General features: G+C 38.2%; 1 protein-coding gene across 12 annotated transcripts in view; it reads left to right on the top strand.

Moving 5' to 3' along the window:
• The window catches only part of NUP98 (nucleoporin 98 and 96 precursor), a 108,836-nt gene that overhangs the window by 54,427 nt on the left and 40,700 nt on the right, over positions 1-13,709 (top strand). For all 12 annotated transcript variants that reach the window (XM_059708597.1, XM_059708601.1, XM_059708596.1 and 9 more), the window contains 2 exons: positions 3,745-3,878; positions 9,642-9,829. In XM_059708597.1, the coding sequence (XP_059564580.1) occupies positions 3,745-3,878; positions 9,642-9,829 (322 nt within the window). The remainder of the gene's footprint in view (positions 1-3,744; positions 3,879-9,641; positions 9,830-13,709) is intronic.

Genomic DNA, 13,709 nt, shown 5'->3' with positions numbered 1-13,709 from the left:
GGATGTTTCTAACTCTCTCCCCCTCTTCCTCTCTGAAATCAGTAAAAATATATTTTTTAAAAAAGAATAAAATAATGAAAGGCTCACTGGCTACTTGTGTGTATGGGTAGAGCTTGTTTACCAGTAGGTTTCACTTTAAGGTAACCAGTCCAGGAACCAGTTATTATCCAAGGGTCCTCTAAATGTCAACTCTGGGATGAGGTAAGCACTCAGACTGGTTGCTCTTGCTCTTTCCATTTGTCAACTTGGTTTCATCAGAGGCACACACTTTAATATTTTTGTTCTGTCTGTTGAGCCTCAGGAATTAGAAGGAGGAGGATGTTGTAGTTGTTTTGTATGTATTATATTTTCTCATCTGCTCATGTGTTAACTTGGTTTCATCAGAGGCACACACACTGATATTTTGGCCTATCTGTTGAGCATTCAGGCATAAGGTGGAGGTTGGTGGTGTTCTTTCGTATATATTATATTTTTTTATCTCATCATTTACTGCTTTCTTAATTCTTCGTAATTATGGGTTATATAGATATATTTCAATTTTTTTATCCATAGGTTTTATTTAGGTCATTGGAAGGAAAGGGGTGAATTAGAATTCTAATTGATATCTGTGTGAACATTCAAATCAGCTTTATCCTTAAAAATTATAGTTTTCTTTTCTTTTCCTTATTTTCATTATTTTCAATAGAAGGTGGTAGCATAAATATCATAACCTGCCATTTTTACTTGGATAGCTTTCTGAATGGTTTTTAATAATCCTGTCTTTTAAAATGTTCTTTTTCCAATTACAGTTTACATTCATTATTATTTTGTATTAGTTTCCTGTGTATAGCATAGTGGTTAGACAATTATATTTTTTTTTACAAAGTATTCCTTGACCCCAATCCCCTGATAATCTAGTAACTTCCTGGCATCATACATAGTTATTCAATATTATAGACTATATTCCCTATGCTGTATTTTATATTCCTATGACTGTTTTGTAAACTACCTTATGTATTCTCAATCCTTTGACCTTTTTCACCCTGACCCCTAACCTCTCCCCCCTTTGGCAACTATCAGTCTGTTCTCTATATCCCATCTTTTTTTAAAGGCAATTAAAAAATGTCTACCCAAAATTTTAATATTAGAGTTGTATATGTTAATGTTACTGCCCATTTAAAAGTAGTTGTCTTGACTTCTAGAATGCACATCTCTGCATCATAAAATCTGAGTTGGAAGGTGCTTTAGAGTTTATGTGTCTACCCTTATTGTGGGGGGGTCGCTTACTTACCTTAAAAACCTCAGTTAAGGTGCCTTTCTTACAGGTCAGTTTAGCCCATTGTTTTGTTCAGATTGTTTAGGAACCAAAACCTGCCTTCAATAGTATTTCTACCCAGCGGTGTGCTTTTATTTCCTCCTATAGCTAAGCAAAATCAGTCTGCTGCAGTTTCTTTGCAGAACTTCATTGTCTTCCAGAGAAAGTATTATCAGTTTACTAGAGGCCGATGCACGAAATTCGTGCACGGGGCTCGGCCCCCTCATGCAGCTGCAGCCGCCTCTGCCTCCGCCCCCACCTCTGCTTCCGCCCCTGCAGCCCAGGCTTGGTCTGGAAGGTCTTCTGGAAAGACGACTGGTCTAATTAGCATATTATGCTTTTATTATTATAGATTCTTTTCTCAGAAGACTTTTTAAACTTTATCCCTTTAATCATTTGGTCATGATGTAGTTTTTTGATATGTTTTCAAATGATTATGATCAGAATTGAATATAACACCAAGAGCATAGCTTAACTAGTGCTTATGCTTCCTTATTCTCTTAATTTTGCTAATGTGGCGGCTCTTCTGTATTTTTAATTAATACAGTTAACAGAAATTTTCATACTTGAACAGAAAAATAAAAACATTCTCTCACATTTTTCTAATTATGTATAAATTTGTTAAAGGAAGTTTTTATTATTTTGAGTAAAATGATGGGATCAGCTGGTGCAAGTCAACTTTTTCTAATGGGTGATTGGCTCTGAAGTAACAAACTAACCAGTGAATATTACAGTCCTTAAAAAATATTAAAGCTTTCTTTTGTCTCCTTGAATAGTCCACAGAATAACACTAAGCTGAGACTGTGGCACTGTGCACCAAAATATACTTTTCTACATTTTTTTCTTACCTGTAGTCTTAAAATGGGTTTAAGAACTTTCTGAATACAGATGATGTACTATTATGTTCTTTAAATTGACATCTCCTTTGGGTTTCACAATCCTGAGCAAATTTGCACTCTTTAAATACCAACCTATAGTGCTTTAGTATTTAATGAATACATTTGATTCTAAGATAGCTTAATTTGATTAAATTTGTGATAAATTTAGTTTTAACTATCTGTTCTGGGTTTCTTGTTATTGCTACTGCTGTTGTGTGTTTTCTCCCTATTGTATTAAAAATTTTAGCATGTTTTGTTTATGACACTTCTTTAATGTGTATTGTCTTATTACATTTTAACTTTGGCCTTATTTTTAACACTTATAAAGGAGAAAAATATTTATACTTTTTTATCAGTCTTTTTGGAAATATTTATGTTGCAAAGCGATTTCTTCATCAATCAAGGTACAATGCAGACAGTATGGGACTTTTTGTATTTTGTTTTTTTACTGTGTTCAGTTGTAGATCATTGTTCCTTGTCTGTTCCCTAAATTTTCTGTGAGTGATGACATGTTTGTTCTTACACTTTGAAAGAAAATTAGATTAATTGGGTGATCTTTTTTCTTTCTTTTTTTTTTTTTTTAATATATTTTATTGATTTTTTACAGAGAGGAAGGGAGAGAGATAGAGAGTTAGAAACATCGATGAGAGAGAAACATCGATCAGCCGCCTCCTGCACACCCCCTACTGGGGATGTGCCCGCAACCCAGGTACATGCCCTTGACTGGAATCGAACCTGGGACCTTTCAGTCCACAGGCTGACGCTCTATCCACTGAGCCAAACCGGTTTCGGCAATTGGGTGATCTTTTTTCCTTTCAATTTTTACTTCAAGTAATATGAATATTAAATGTAAATAATAAACCTGTAAGGATACCTTAATAGCCATTTTATTTTTTGTTTGCTACCTCCTCCTTCTATATAATTACTATACATAATATTTTTAATTCTGGAATTTTTACTTATTAAATTAAATCAAAGATACTTATTTTATAACTATTAACTTAATGTTGGACATAGATTGTTTCCAAGTCTTGGCTATTATATAATGTTCAGTGAACATTTGCATTTTCCTTTATTTTGTTTCTTGGTTAATTAAATCCTTGTGTTAAATTTCCATGTTTTAAATTATTAGGATGGAAAATGTAAAAATAGTACTTGCTATATATACTGTCATACTGTTTCTTTTAGACAGACTAAACCAATTTGTAACGTTTTTAATGTCAAAGGCCAACTTTTTATATAACTGTGCCACTGATAGATAATGAGGTAGGTATAAAAATATTTCAAGGTTGTTCTAAGTTACATTTCTTTGATTATTAGTAGCAATGAGCACCTATGAAAAGTTTTATATATGTTGTTTTTTATAAAATGCCTCTTTATATTTTTGACCCATTCGTTTATTTGATGGTTGGTTTCTTCACAGTTTGCTCCTCTACTCACTACCAATAATATCATTGAGTGAGTCTGAACATTTTGAAGACCAACTCTTAAAGAAGAGTTTTGAGTTCTCTTGCTAAAAATGCCCTGGATCTTTGGACTGACATCTTGCTTTTTCTTTTCTTTTGTAAAAAGCGTTGACAGATCCAAATGCCTCTGCTGCCCAGCAGGCTGTTCTCCAACAGCACATCAACAGTCTAACATACTCACCTTTTGGAGACTCTCCTCTCTTCAGGAATCCCATGTCAGACCCTAAGAAGAAAGAAGAGGTAAATTTAAGGGTGTTTCTGTAGAATTTATTCTCCGAAAGGATAAACTAAATATGCAGAATGTCATTTCTTATGTATAAAGCCTGTGCAAAGTTAGATGTAATTAATTTTTAAGGCACATTTATTTACACTTTTTACTAGGCCAAGGGATAAGTTATTTTTGCTGCAAGACAGTAAAATGAGCGCTGGAATGGAAGTAAGGTTTGTGATGTTTTAACAGCCCTGAAGTAAGGCAAATATTTTATAGTTGAGCAAACTAAGGCTCGGCTCCCAGAGGTTAATTTTTCTAAAATCATAATGCTCATAAGTGGCAAATCAAAATCTTTTCTCCTGATTTCTACATAGCTTTGTCTTAATCTTTTGTGCTCTAGTGGCAAAGACATATTTTGCTCACTGGTGTGTGATTAAAAGCATAGTCTTTTGCCCTGGACGGGTTTCTCAGTGGTTAGAACCAAGGGGTTGTGGATGTGATTCCTGGTCAAAGTCGTACTGGAGGCAACCAATCAATGTGTCTCTGTCTCTCTCCCTCCCTCCCCTTCCCCCACTCTTTCCTTCTCTTTCTTCTCCCACTCTCTAGAAATCAACGGAAAAAATATCCTCGAGTGAGGATTAAAAAAAACAAAATTATAGTCTGGTCTGTTTTTTTATTGGTGTTTTTTATTGAATTTATTGGGGTCATAATTGTTTAATAAAATTTATATAGGTTTTGGGTGTGCAGTTCTACAATACAGAATCGGTTTATTGCAGCGGTTTTCAACCTGTGGGTCGTGACCCCTTTGGGGGTCAAACGACCCTTTCACAGGGGTCGCCTAAGACCATCGGAAAACACATATATAATTACATATTGTTTTTGTGATTAATCACTATGCTTTAATTATGTTCAATTTGTAACAATTAAAATACATCCTGCATATCAGATATTTACATTATGATTCATAACAGTAGCAAAATTACAGTTATGAAGTAGCAGCGAAAATAATTTTATTGTTGGGGGTCACCACAACATGAGGAACTGTATTAAAGGGTTGCAGCATTAGGAAGGTTGAGAACCACTGGTTTATTGTATTGTGTGTTCACCACCCAAAGTCAAATCTCCCTCCATCACCACTATACTCCCTTTTCCCTCTTCTACCTCACCCCACTCCCCTTATCCTCTGGCAATCATAGTACCATTGCCTGTGTTGATGAGTTGTTGTTATTGTTTCTTACTTAATCACTTTACCTTGTTCACTCAGCCCCTCAACCCCTTCCCCTCTCACAGCTGTCAGTCTGTTTTCTGTATCTATGAGTCTGTTTCTATTTTATTTGTTTGTTTTGTTCATTAGATTCCACATACGTAAGATCATATGGTATTTTTCTTTCTCTGACTGGCTTATTTTACTTAGCATAATACTCTCCAGTGTCATCCATGCTGTCACAAAAGGTGTAAGGTTTTTTCTTATTTTATGGCTAAGTGATATTGTATAAATGTGCCACAGCTTTTTTATCCACTCATCTACTGACGGGCACTTGGGCTGCTTCCAAATCTTGGCTATTGTAAATACCACTGCAGTGAACATAGGGTGCATAGTCTTTGGTCTGTTTACTACTTAGAGTGTGTGAAACATTGGATATGTCTTTTTGCCTTCCTGAATCTGTTTTCTCATCTATAAAATGGGAATAGTAATACTGTTCAGTGTCGAGAATTTAATAAAATAATGCAAACGTGGTTTATAGTAAGTTGTTCAGTATATAGCAGTTATTTAGTCATTTATCCTTCAGCTTGTGCTTGTTCTTAAATTAGCTCTGAAACTAAATATGGGAAGCAAAATATGAATTTGAAGTGCTTATTAAGGTGCTGTGTAAATGTTAGTTATGATTAGATGAAAATTACATGATATTCATGCAGGCATAATTTAGATGTCTATATATATGCTGGTAGTCCCTCTCATTTTGAGGATACAAAATGAAATAAACAAAAACTTATTCTCTCAGAACTTGTTATCTGAGAACTTGTTACAGGAGGATCAGACCTGTGTTTAAATTTACTATAGTTCAGTATAGTAGTATACACTGAGTGGCCAGATTATTATGACCACCCTATCAGTACTTCGTTGGGCCACCTTTTGCCCTCAGTACTGCGGCAATTCTTCTTGGCATTGACTCCACGAGATGTTGAAAGGTGATGCGAGGAATCTGACACCATGCCTGATGAATAACACTGTCCAGTTCTGTGAGATCTGATGGTTGTGGAACCAGCTGCCTGATGGCTCTTTTAACTTCGTCCCACAAATGCTCAATTGGATTGAGATCTGGTGATTGTGGGGGCCACCTAAGCAAGGTAAAGTCTCCCTCATGTTCTTGAGACCACTCCACAATACGAGCACCGTGGCATGGCGCATTGTCTTGTTGGAAGAAGCCATCTCCATTGGGCTACGCCATTAACATGATAGGATGAACCTGATCAGAACAATACTTAGGTATGTTGTGCTATTCAGACGTTGTTCCACATGAATTAAAGGGCCCAAATCATGCCAGGTAAATATGCCCCAAACCATAACACTCCCCCCACCAGCTTGAAGGGTTGTACTCATGCGTGTCGGGTGCATGCTTTCATGCTGTTTCCGCCAAATTCTCACTCTGCCATCTGCGTGATGCAACTGGAAACGTGATTCATCGGACCACATGACTTTTTTCCAGTGCTCGACTGTCCAATCCTTGTGTTCCTGTGCGAATTGGAGACCTTTTATCTTGGTAACTGCAGAAAGCAAAGGTGTTCGAACAGGCCTTCGGCTTCCATATCCCATACGATGCAGTGTACGGCTAATTTGCCTACAAACGTCAGATGGTCATAATAATCTGGCCACTCAGTGTATATATATCCCACGTTCGAAGTGACCAGATTATTATGTTTTCATTATTTCAGTTGGTGTATACTATATATTTCTGTTAAATCGTGTTGTTTACCCATATCCTCAGAAAAATATCACTTCTGTTGTAAACAACCTGCCCTCCTATTTATAATGGTCTGGCCTTCTAGCAACTTAAGCGTGAAATTATAGCTAATTTGCCTACAAACGTCAGGTGGTCATAATAATCTGGCCACTCAGTGTATGTAATAATAGAGAATCCTATCAGCTGATGAATGGAAAAACAAAATGTTGTATAACTATCCAGTGGAATATCATTCAGTCATAAAAAGAAATAAAGTACTGATACTGTAAGTACTATAATATGGATGAACCTTGAAAACATACAAGTTGAAAGATGCAATGCAACACACAAGGCCTAATGATTCCATTTATGTAAAATGTCTAGAATAGGCAAATCTATAGAGACAGAAAGTAAATTCATGTTTGCTGTGGGATAAGGAGAAGAATTGGGAGGTACAGAGTTTCTTTGTGTTTGAGGGAAATGTTCTGGAGTTAGGGAGCAGTAATTATTGTACACCTTATAAATATAAAACCACCTAATGGTTTGCGTTAAAGTGGTGACTTCTATGTTAAGTTACTTTTTATCTTAATAGAAATTAAAATATAACAGCATAGATTTTTGAGTGAATTTTGTAATGCTTTTCAGAAGAGGTAACATTTAAGTCTGTATGTATGTAGAAGTTGGTAGATCTAGGTCAAGACATTCCAAGAAAAGGCACAGAATTGTAAAGGATCACAATGATCTGGGAAGGTACAGTGTTACTGAAGTGTAACAGTCTACATTGTGAAGAGAAACAGAAATTGTGACTTGTTTTATATGTTTCCATTATTTCAGTTGGTGTATACTGTATCCAGTGTACACTGTTAAAGAAAACAAACATATAACATCCTGAAGATACTATAGAAACATAATAAAGGTGCCATCAAAATCAACTGTGGAGACTTAATTTAGTTGTGTGTCTCCTCCACTAACTTGTAATTTCCTCAAAAATCAGGGAAAGTAATTTTATTTTTATTCCCAGTACTTAATGTTTGATTCATGGTATTATCAATGTTTGCTAAATGATGGATAAATGCAAGCTAATACAGTGGGGTCTTGACTTACGAGTGTCCCGACTAACGAGTTTTTTGAGATACCAACTGTCTCTCGGCTGATTTTTTGCATTGAGTTGATAGAGTAATTTGAGTTAACGAGCTCGGTCTCGGAACGAATTAAACTTGTAAGTCAAGGTCCCACTGTATCTGTCTGTTTTTTAAGAGTGATTTGGATTGCATAGAAGTTGAACATTAATTCATAGCTGTGTCTGTTTCCTTAAAGCATATGATTTTTAGTTTTATTTAAAAATTCTTTTTTTTAAATACATTTTCTTAAGATAAATATATTAAACTAGGGGCCCGGTGCATGAAATTCGTGTACTGGGTGGGCGGGGGGGGGGGAGTGTCCCTCAGCCCAGCCTGCCCCCTCTCACATACTGGGAACCCTCAGGTGTTGACCCCCATCACCCTCCAATCGCAGGATCGGCCCCTTGCCCAGGCCTGATGCCTCTGGCCTAGGCGTCCGGCCCGGGCAGCGGGTACCCGCAGTGGCAGCGGGGGGGCGCCGCGATCACACGGGCTCCGCCCCTGCCCCTGCAGGATGCCTCTGGCTGAGGCGTTCGGCCCGGGCAGTGGGGACCCACAGCTGCAGCGGCCCCGTGATCGTGGGCTCCGCTTTAGGCCCAGGCAAGGGGCCCCTAGCTCCTGGGACTACCAGCTTCGACCGTGCCCAGCTCCCATCGCTGGCTCCACCCCTACTTCCTGCTATCACTGGCCAGGGCGGAAAAGGCACCTGATTCTCCGATCATGGCTGGGGCCGCCTTTGCCCTGCCCCCCAGTTCTTAGCTCCCCCCTGGGTTTCCGATCACTGTCAGTGGCAGGGGGCTTCTTCCTGCTTCCCCTTTCGCCTCCCTGCATTGTGCCTACATATACAAATTAACCGCCATCTTGTTGGCAGTTAACTGCCAATCTTAGTTGGCAGTTAATTTGCATATAGCCCTGATTAGCCAATGAAAAGGGTAGCTCGTACGCCAATTACCATTTTTCTTTTTTATTAGTGTTGATATTACCATCTTTGTTTTGGACTAAACTGCTGGTCCTGGCCCGTGTGGCTTAGTTGGTTGGAGTGTCATTCGTACACCAAAAGGTGCAGGTTTGATTTCTGGTTAGGGCACATACCCAGATTGTGGGTTCAATTTCCAGTGGTTGGGGAATATGAGAGGCAACCAATTGATGTCTGTCTCAAATCAATAAAAAAAAAACATATCCTTGGGTGAGGAACTATTGAAATTTAATTTAGGTTGATTTAGGATAGCTACCACTAAAGTAGCCAAAATGGGCTATATCATTCCAGCTTACATTTAGATCCAACAAAATTTTAGTCAAGGGAAAGGGCATAATGAAGACAAGCTTCAGTTATGAAAGTACAAACTATTTGTGTAAGTGGTTTTTTAAAGTGACATTATGGTCCCCATGTAAAAGACCATTTGCAAGTGGATAATTTTCCTTGTTAAATCATACTACAGCTATATTTTGAGCATTGGTTCTTGTGTATCTTGGAGTACATAAGACTTACCTGGAATTCTTGTTTTCTGGAAACCAAGACTTCAAGAGGTATCTAGCACGTTAATGGTAGAGATAAGATTTCCATTCTGATCTGATTTTTAAGGCCAAAATCATATATTTGAGTTAATATGTTAAGCACCCAGTCAGTCACTGGTGACTGACACTATACTTTCCGTCTGGAAGACAAAACAGGCTGGGTGTGTAACATGTTAATCTAGAACTTTCTTTTCTTGATGCTTTTGTTTTTCAGAGATTGAAACCAACAAATCCAGCTGCCCAGAAGGCTCTCACTACACCCACTCATTATAAACTGACACCTCGCCCTGCCACCAGAGTCCGACCAAAGGCTTTACAAACAACAGGCACAGCCAAGTCACAGCTCTTTGATGGACTGGATGATGATGAACCCTCCTTAGCCAATGGAGCATTCATGCCCAAGTGAGTTTATTTTTGTTAACATAAATTAAGTATAAAATATAGCGTGGGACAAAAAGGGGTTTACAGTAGTATGTGAAACAGTTATTATTTATTAATTGGATTATTATACAGTTATTTTTAATTTGAAAATTATAGAACATTAGAGAATAAAAATGGCCTCACCACTTTTCAAGGATAGCATAGTTAACATTAAAATATTTTAATTAATATGCTCTTAGTTTTATATACACATGTTTTTTTGTTTTATTTTTTAGATGTTAGTGCTTACATAATTTTATTTTAAGCAGAAGACACTTTTTTCTTACAATACAAATTAGCCAAACTGATTAAGAAGAATATATATAATTTTGATTCCCACACATAGAGCTATTGAACCAATAGTAAAATAATCACACAGAAAAACATACAGGAAAGTATATAGAAGAGTTGTTGGTAAACATAGAAAATTACATTTAAATTATATATTAGAGCAAGTATGCCCTAGAGATTGATATATGCATGGAAAAACCCTAAAGAAAAATACATACTAAACTCTTAATAGTTAACATATGAAACTGTAACTTCAGGGCATTTTATTTCTGGGTTGTTTATTTTTGAGATTATAGTTAGACACAGACAAAGGCTTTTAAAGCAGCAAGTACTTTTCTAATCAGAAAGAAAAGGGATTGTTCTTTTTTTTGCTGTGGAGCAAAAGTGGGAATTCATCTCTTGCAGTTCTTTGTCTATGAATGATAAGTTTAAAAATTACCATTCTTTTCTTTCCTTAAAAATAAGGTGGGCTGCTGCTTCCGAAAAGATGGAAAATTCAATTTTTATACATTTCCTAGAATAGCATTAGTTTATTTTAAAGGCAGAGACTGCGTATTATTCACGTTTATGTCCCCAGCACTGCTAAGATGTTTTAACACAAAGTTGTTGAAAAGAGCTTGGATTCACCAGTGCAACCATCTCTCAGGGTACTTTCACCAGTTTCTTTGAGGTTTGCTACACACTTCTGTTCTTTGACTTCTTATGTCTGTTCTCTGTACCTGTCTGACTTGATATTTCTGATGCCAGTCCTCTTCACTTTTGCCTGACACTGTTTTATGTTCTTTGTCTTCTAGTTGTATGTTTTTCACGTGAAACATTTTATCAATCCCTCTTCTCTTTCCTCCTCTGTGACTATGTTCCAGTCCATGGCAGTTACTGTTTTTTAATGATCAAATTGCCCCATCTTTGGCAAGCAGGTGCCCTTTCAGGTTGTCTTCTATTCTTTTCCAAGGACCCTGATAATGTTTGACAACTTACTTTCTGTAGGATTCAGTCAACTGAGCCACACCAGCCAGGGCTTGTTGTGTGTCTTTTTTGTTAATCCTCACCTGAGGATATTTTTTCCATTGATGTTTAGAGAGAATGGAACGGAGAGAAAGAGAAAAACATCGATGTGAGAGGGAGACATTGATGGGTTGCCTTCCCACGCACCCCAACGTGGGCAGGGATTGAACCTGCAGCCCCGATGTGTGCCCTTGACCTGGAATCAAACCCATGACTCCTTTGCGTGGGCCAGTGCTCTAATCACCTGAGCCACACAGGCCAGATTTAATAATCTTCTAAAAATTTTATTTTATGTCACTTGTATTTTTAAAACTGTGTGGCAGTAATTGGAGTTCAAGTATGATGATATTGACCTTCAGAAAAGATTTTTTTTTAATGAAAGTTGCTTATTGAAATGAGTCAGTTGAACTTGTGACCAGACTCATGTGCTATTTACTTTTAGTTTTTTAAGAATTGCTTTCAGAGAGACATTGATTTGTTGTTCCACTTATTTATACATTCATTGGTTGACCCTTGTATGTGTCTTCAGCAACCCTGGCATAACTGAGCTACCTGGCCAGGGCTCTTTTAGTTTTCTTTTAACTATAGAGGTAAATACTTTCCAAGTCCCAACACAAAATGAGTGGCATTCTCTGGTACTTCCACACTTTTGGTAGCTCTGGACTCCAGTTTCTGTCTCCGTAATCCCACAAGACTTTAAAATGTCCTGTCAGCCTCTTAGCCTTCCCCTTGGAATCAGAAAAGTCCCCAGCAGAAAAACAACCCTAAGTACCAGACACCTCCCTGTGCCACTGTCCCCCAAGTTGGCTGGTTCAGTAATTTTTTTTATAACTTGTTGGCTGTCATATACGAGTGGTCTGCTACCTATAGTTGTTTAGTGTTTTTTTGGTGTGTGTTTTTTTTAAAGGAATGAAGCACATTAGTTAATCCCGTGAGTTTAAGTGAGTGTTAAGATCTTTTCTATTGGTTTTTCTACTTGAAGCTTGTATACTGTGGAGGTTCTTGTCCTTAAGTAAACCTGCTATATACAAACCTGAACTTTTTAGGTATTTGTGATCATTTGCATCTTTGAATCCTTTTTTTTTTTTTTAATCCTCACCTGAGGATATTTTTCCTTTGATTTCTTAGAGAGAGTGGGGGAGAGAGGTAAAAATAGAGAGAAGTATTGATGTGAAAGAATGAAAGAAACACATCGATTGGGCCCCAGGGCCCAGGCTGGGGGGGATTTTGCAACCAAGGTACGTGCCCTTGACCGGAATTGAACCCGGGACCCTTCGGTCCACAGGCCAAACTGGCTAGGGCCATTTGCATCTTTGGATATCAGGGTTTTTTGTCATTTTTTAAAAAATATTTTTTTATTGATTTTAGAGAGGGTGGGAGAGGGAGAAAGAGATGGAAACACCAATGATGAGAGAGAATTATGGATTGACTGCCTCCTGCATCCCCCTACTAGGGATCGAGCCCACAACCCAGGTATGTGTCCTGACAGGAATCGAACGGTGACTTCCTGGTTCACAGGTCAATGTTCAACCACGGAGCCACGCCAGCCGGGCATCATCTTTTTTTTTTTTTTAAAGAGAGAGAGAGAGAGAGAGAGAGAGGAGCATTGATGAGAGAAACATGGATTGTGTGCCTCCTGCACAGCCCCCACCAGGAATCGAGCCCACAACCTGGGCATGTGACCTACCTGGGAATCCGACCAGGGACCTCTTAGTGCATGGGTCAATGCTCAACCACTGAGCCACACTGGCCTGACTCTTGTCATCTTATTTTTAAAATCTTTCTCATGTAGTCAAGAAGTATCTATTTACCTACTTTTTCAGGGCAACATGCTGAGTTCTATGGGAAGAGATAGTCATACACCCTTACTGCCAAAAGAAAAGAAGGAAAATGTTTAAAAAGAGAGAAGACATGTAGAGAAATATTTGAAATTAATACATAGTGTGATGAGTTGACTAAGTGTTTGGATAAAGTTCTCAGTGGTTCAGAGAATCATGAAAAATATTTTCTAGGAGAATTTCCACTTTATTTTGAATGTGGTCAGGTTTATTCTTCCAGATAACCAGAGTGGAATATATTTGGGACCTTATGTTTTGGTCATGTATTTATAGGAAGAATTGGTGAGTTTAATGAACTTGTTAGGTCATCCTATCTAATCAAGTGGGAATATGCTAATTGACCCTCATGCCATCGCAAAGATGGCAGCACCCACAGCCAATAAGGAGGGGATATGATAATTGACTGCCCTGCCCTCAAAGATGGCCGGCAGGGGAGGGTGGTTGTGGTCGATCAGGCCAACAGGGTAGGGCAGTTGGGGGCAATCAGACCAGCAGGGGAGCAGTTAGCTGTCGATCGGGCTGGCAGGGGAGTAGTTAGGGGGTCGTCAGGCTGGCAGACAGAAGCAGTTAGGGGCAATCAGGCAGGCAGGCGAGCGGTTGGGAGCCAGCAGTCCCGGATTGTGAGAGGGATGTCCCCTGAGGGGCCCCAGATTGGAGAGGATGCAGGCTGGGCTGAGGGACACCCTCCTCTAGTTTTTAAATATATAAGAATTGAATATGAGTGCCTT

This window comes from Myotis daubentonii, chromosome 9 (assembly GCF_963259705.1).
Source record: "Myotis daubentonii chromosome 9, mMyoDau2.1, whole genome shotgun sequence".
Lineage (NCBI taxonomy): Eukaryota > Metazoa > Chordata > Mammalia > Chiroptera > Vespertilionidae > Myotis > Myotis daubentonii.
This window is presented reverse-complemented; position numbering and strand designations above follow the sequence as displayed.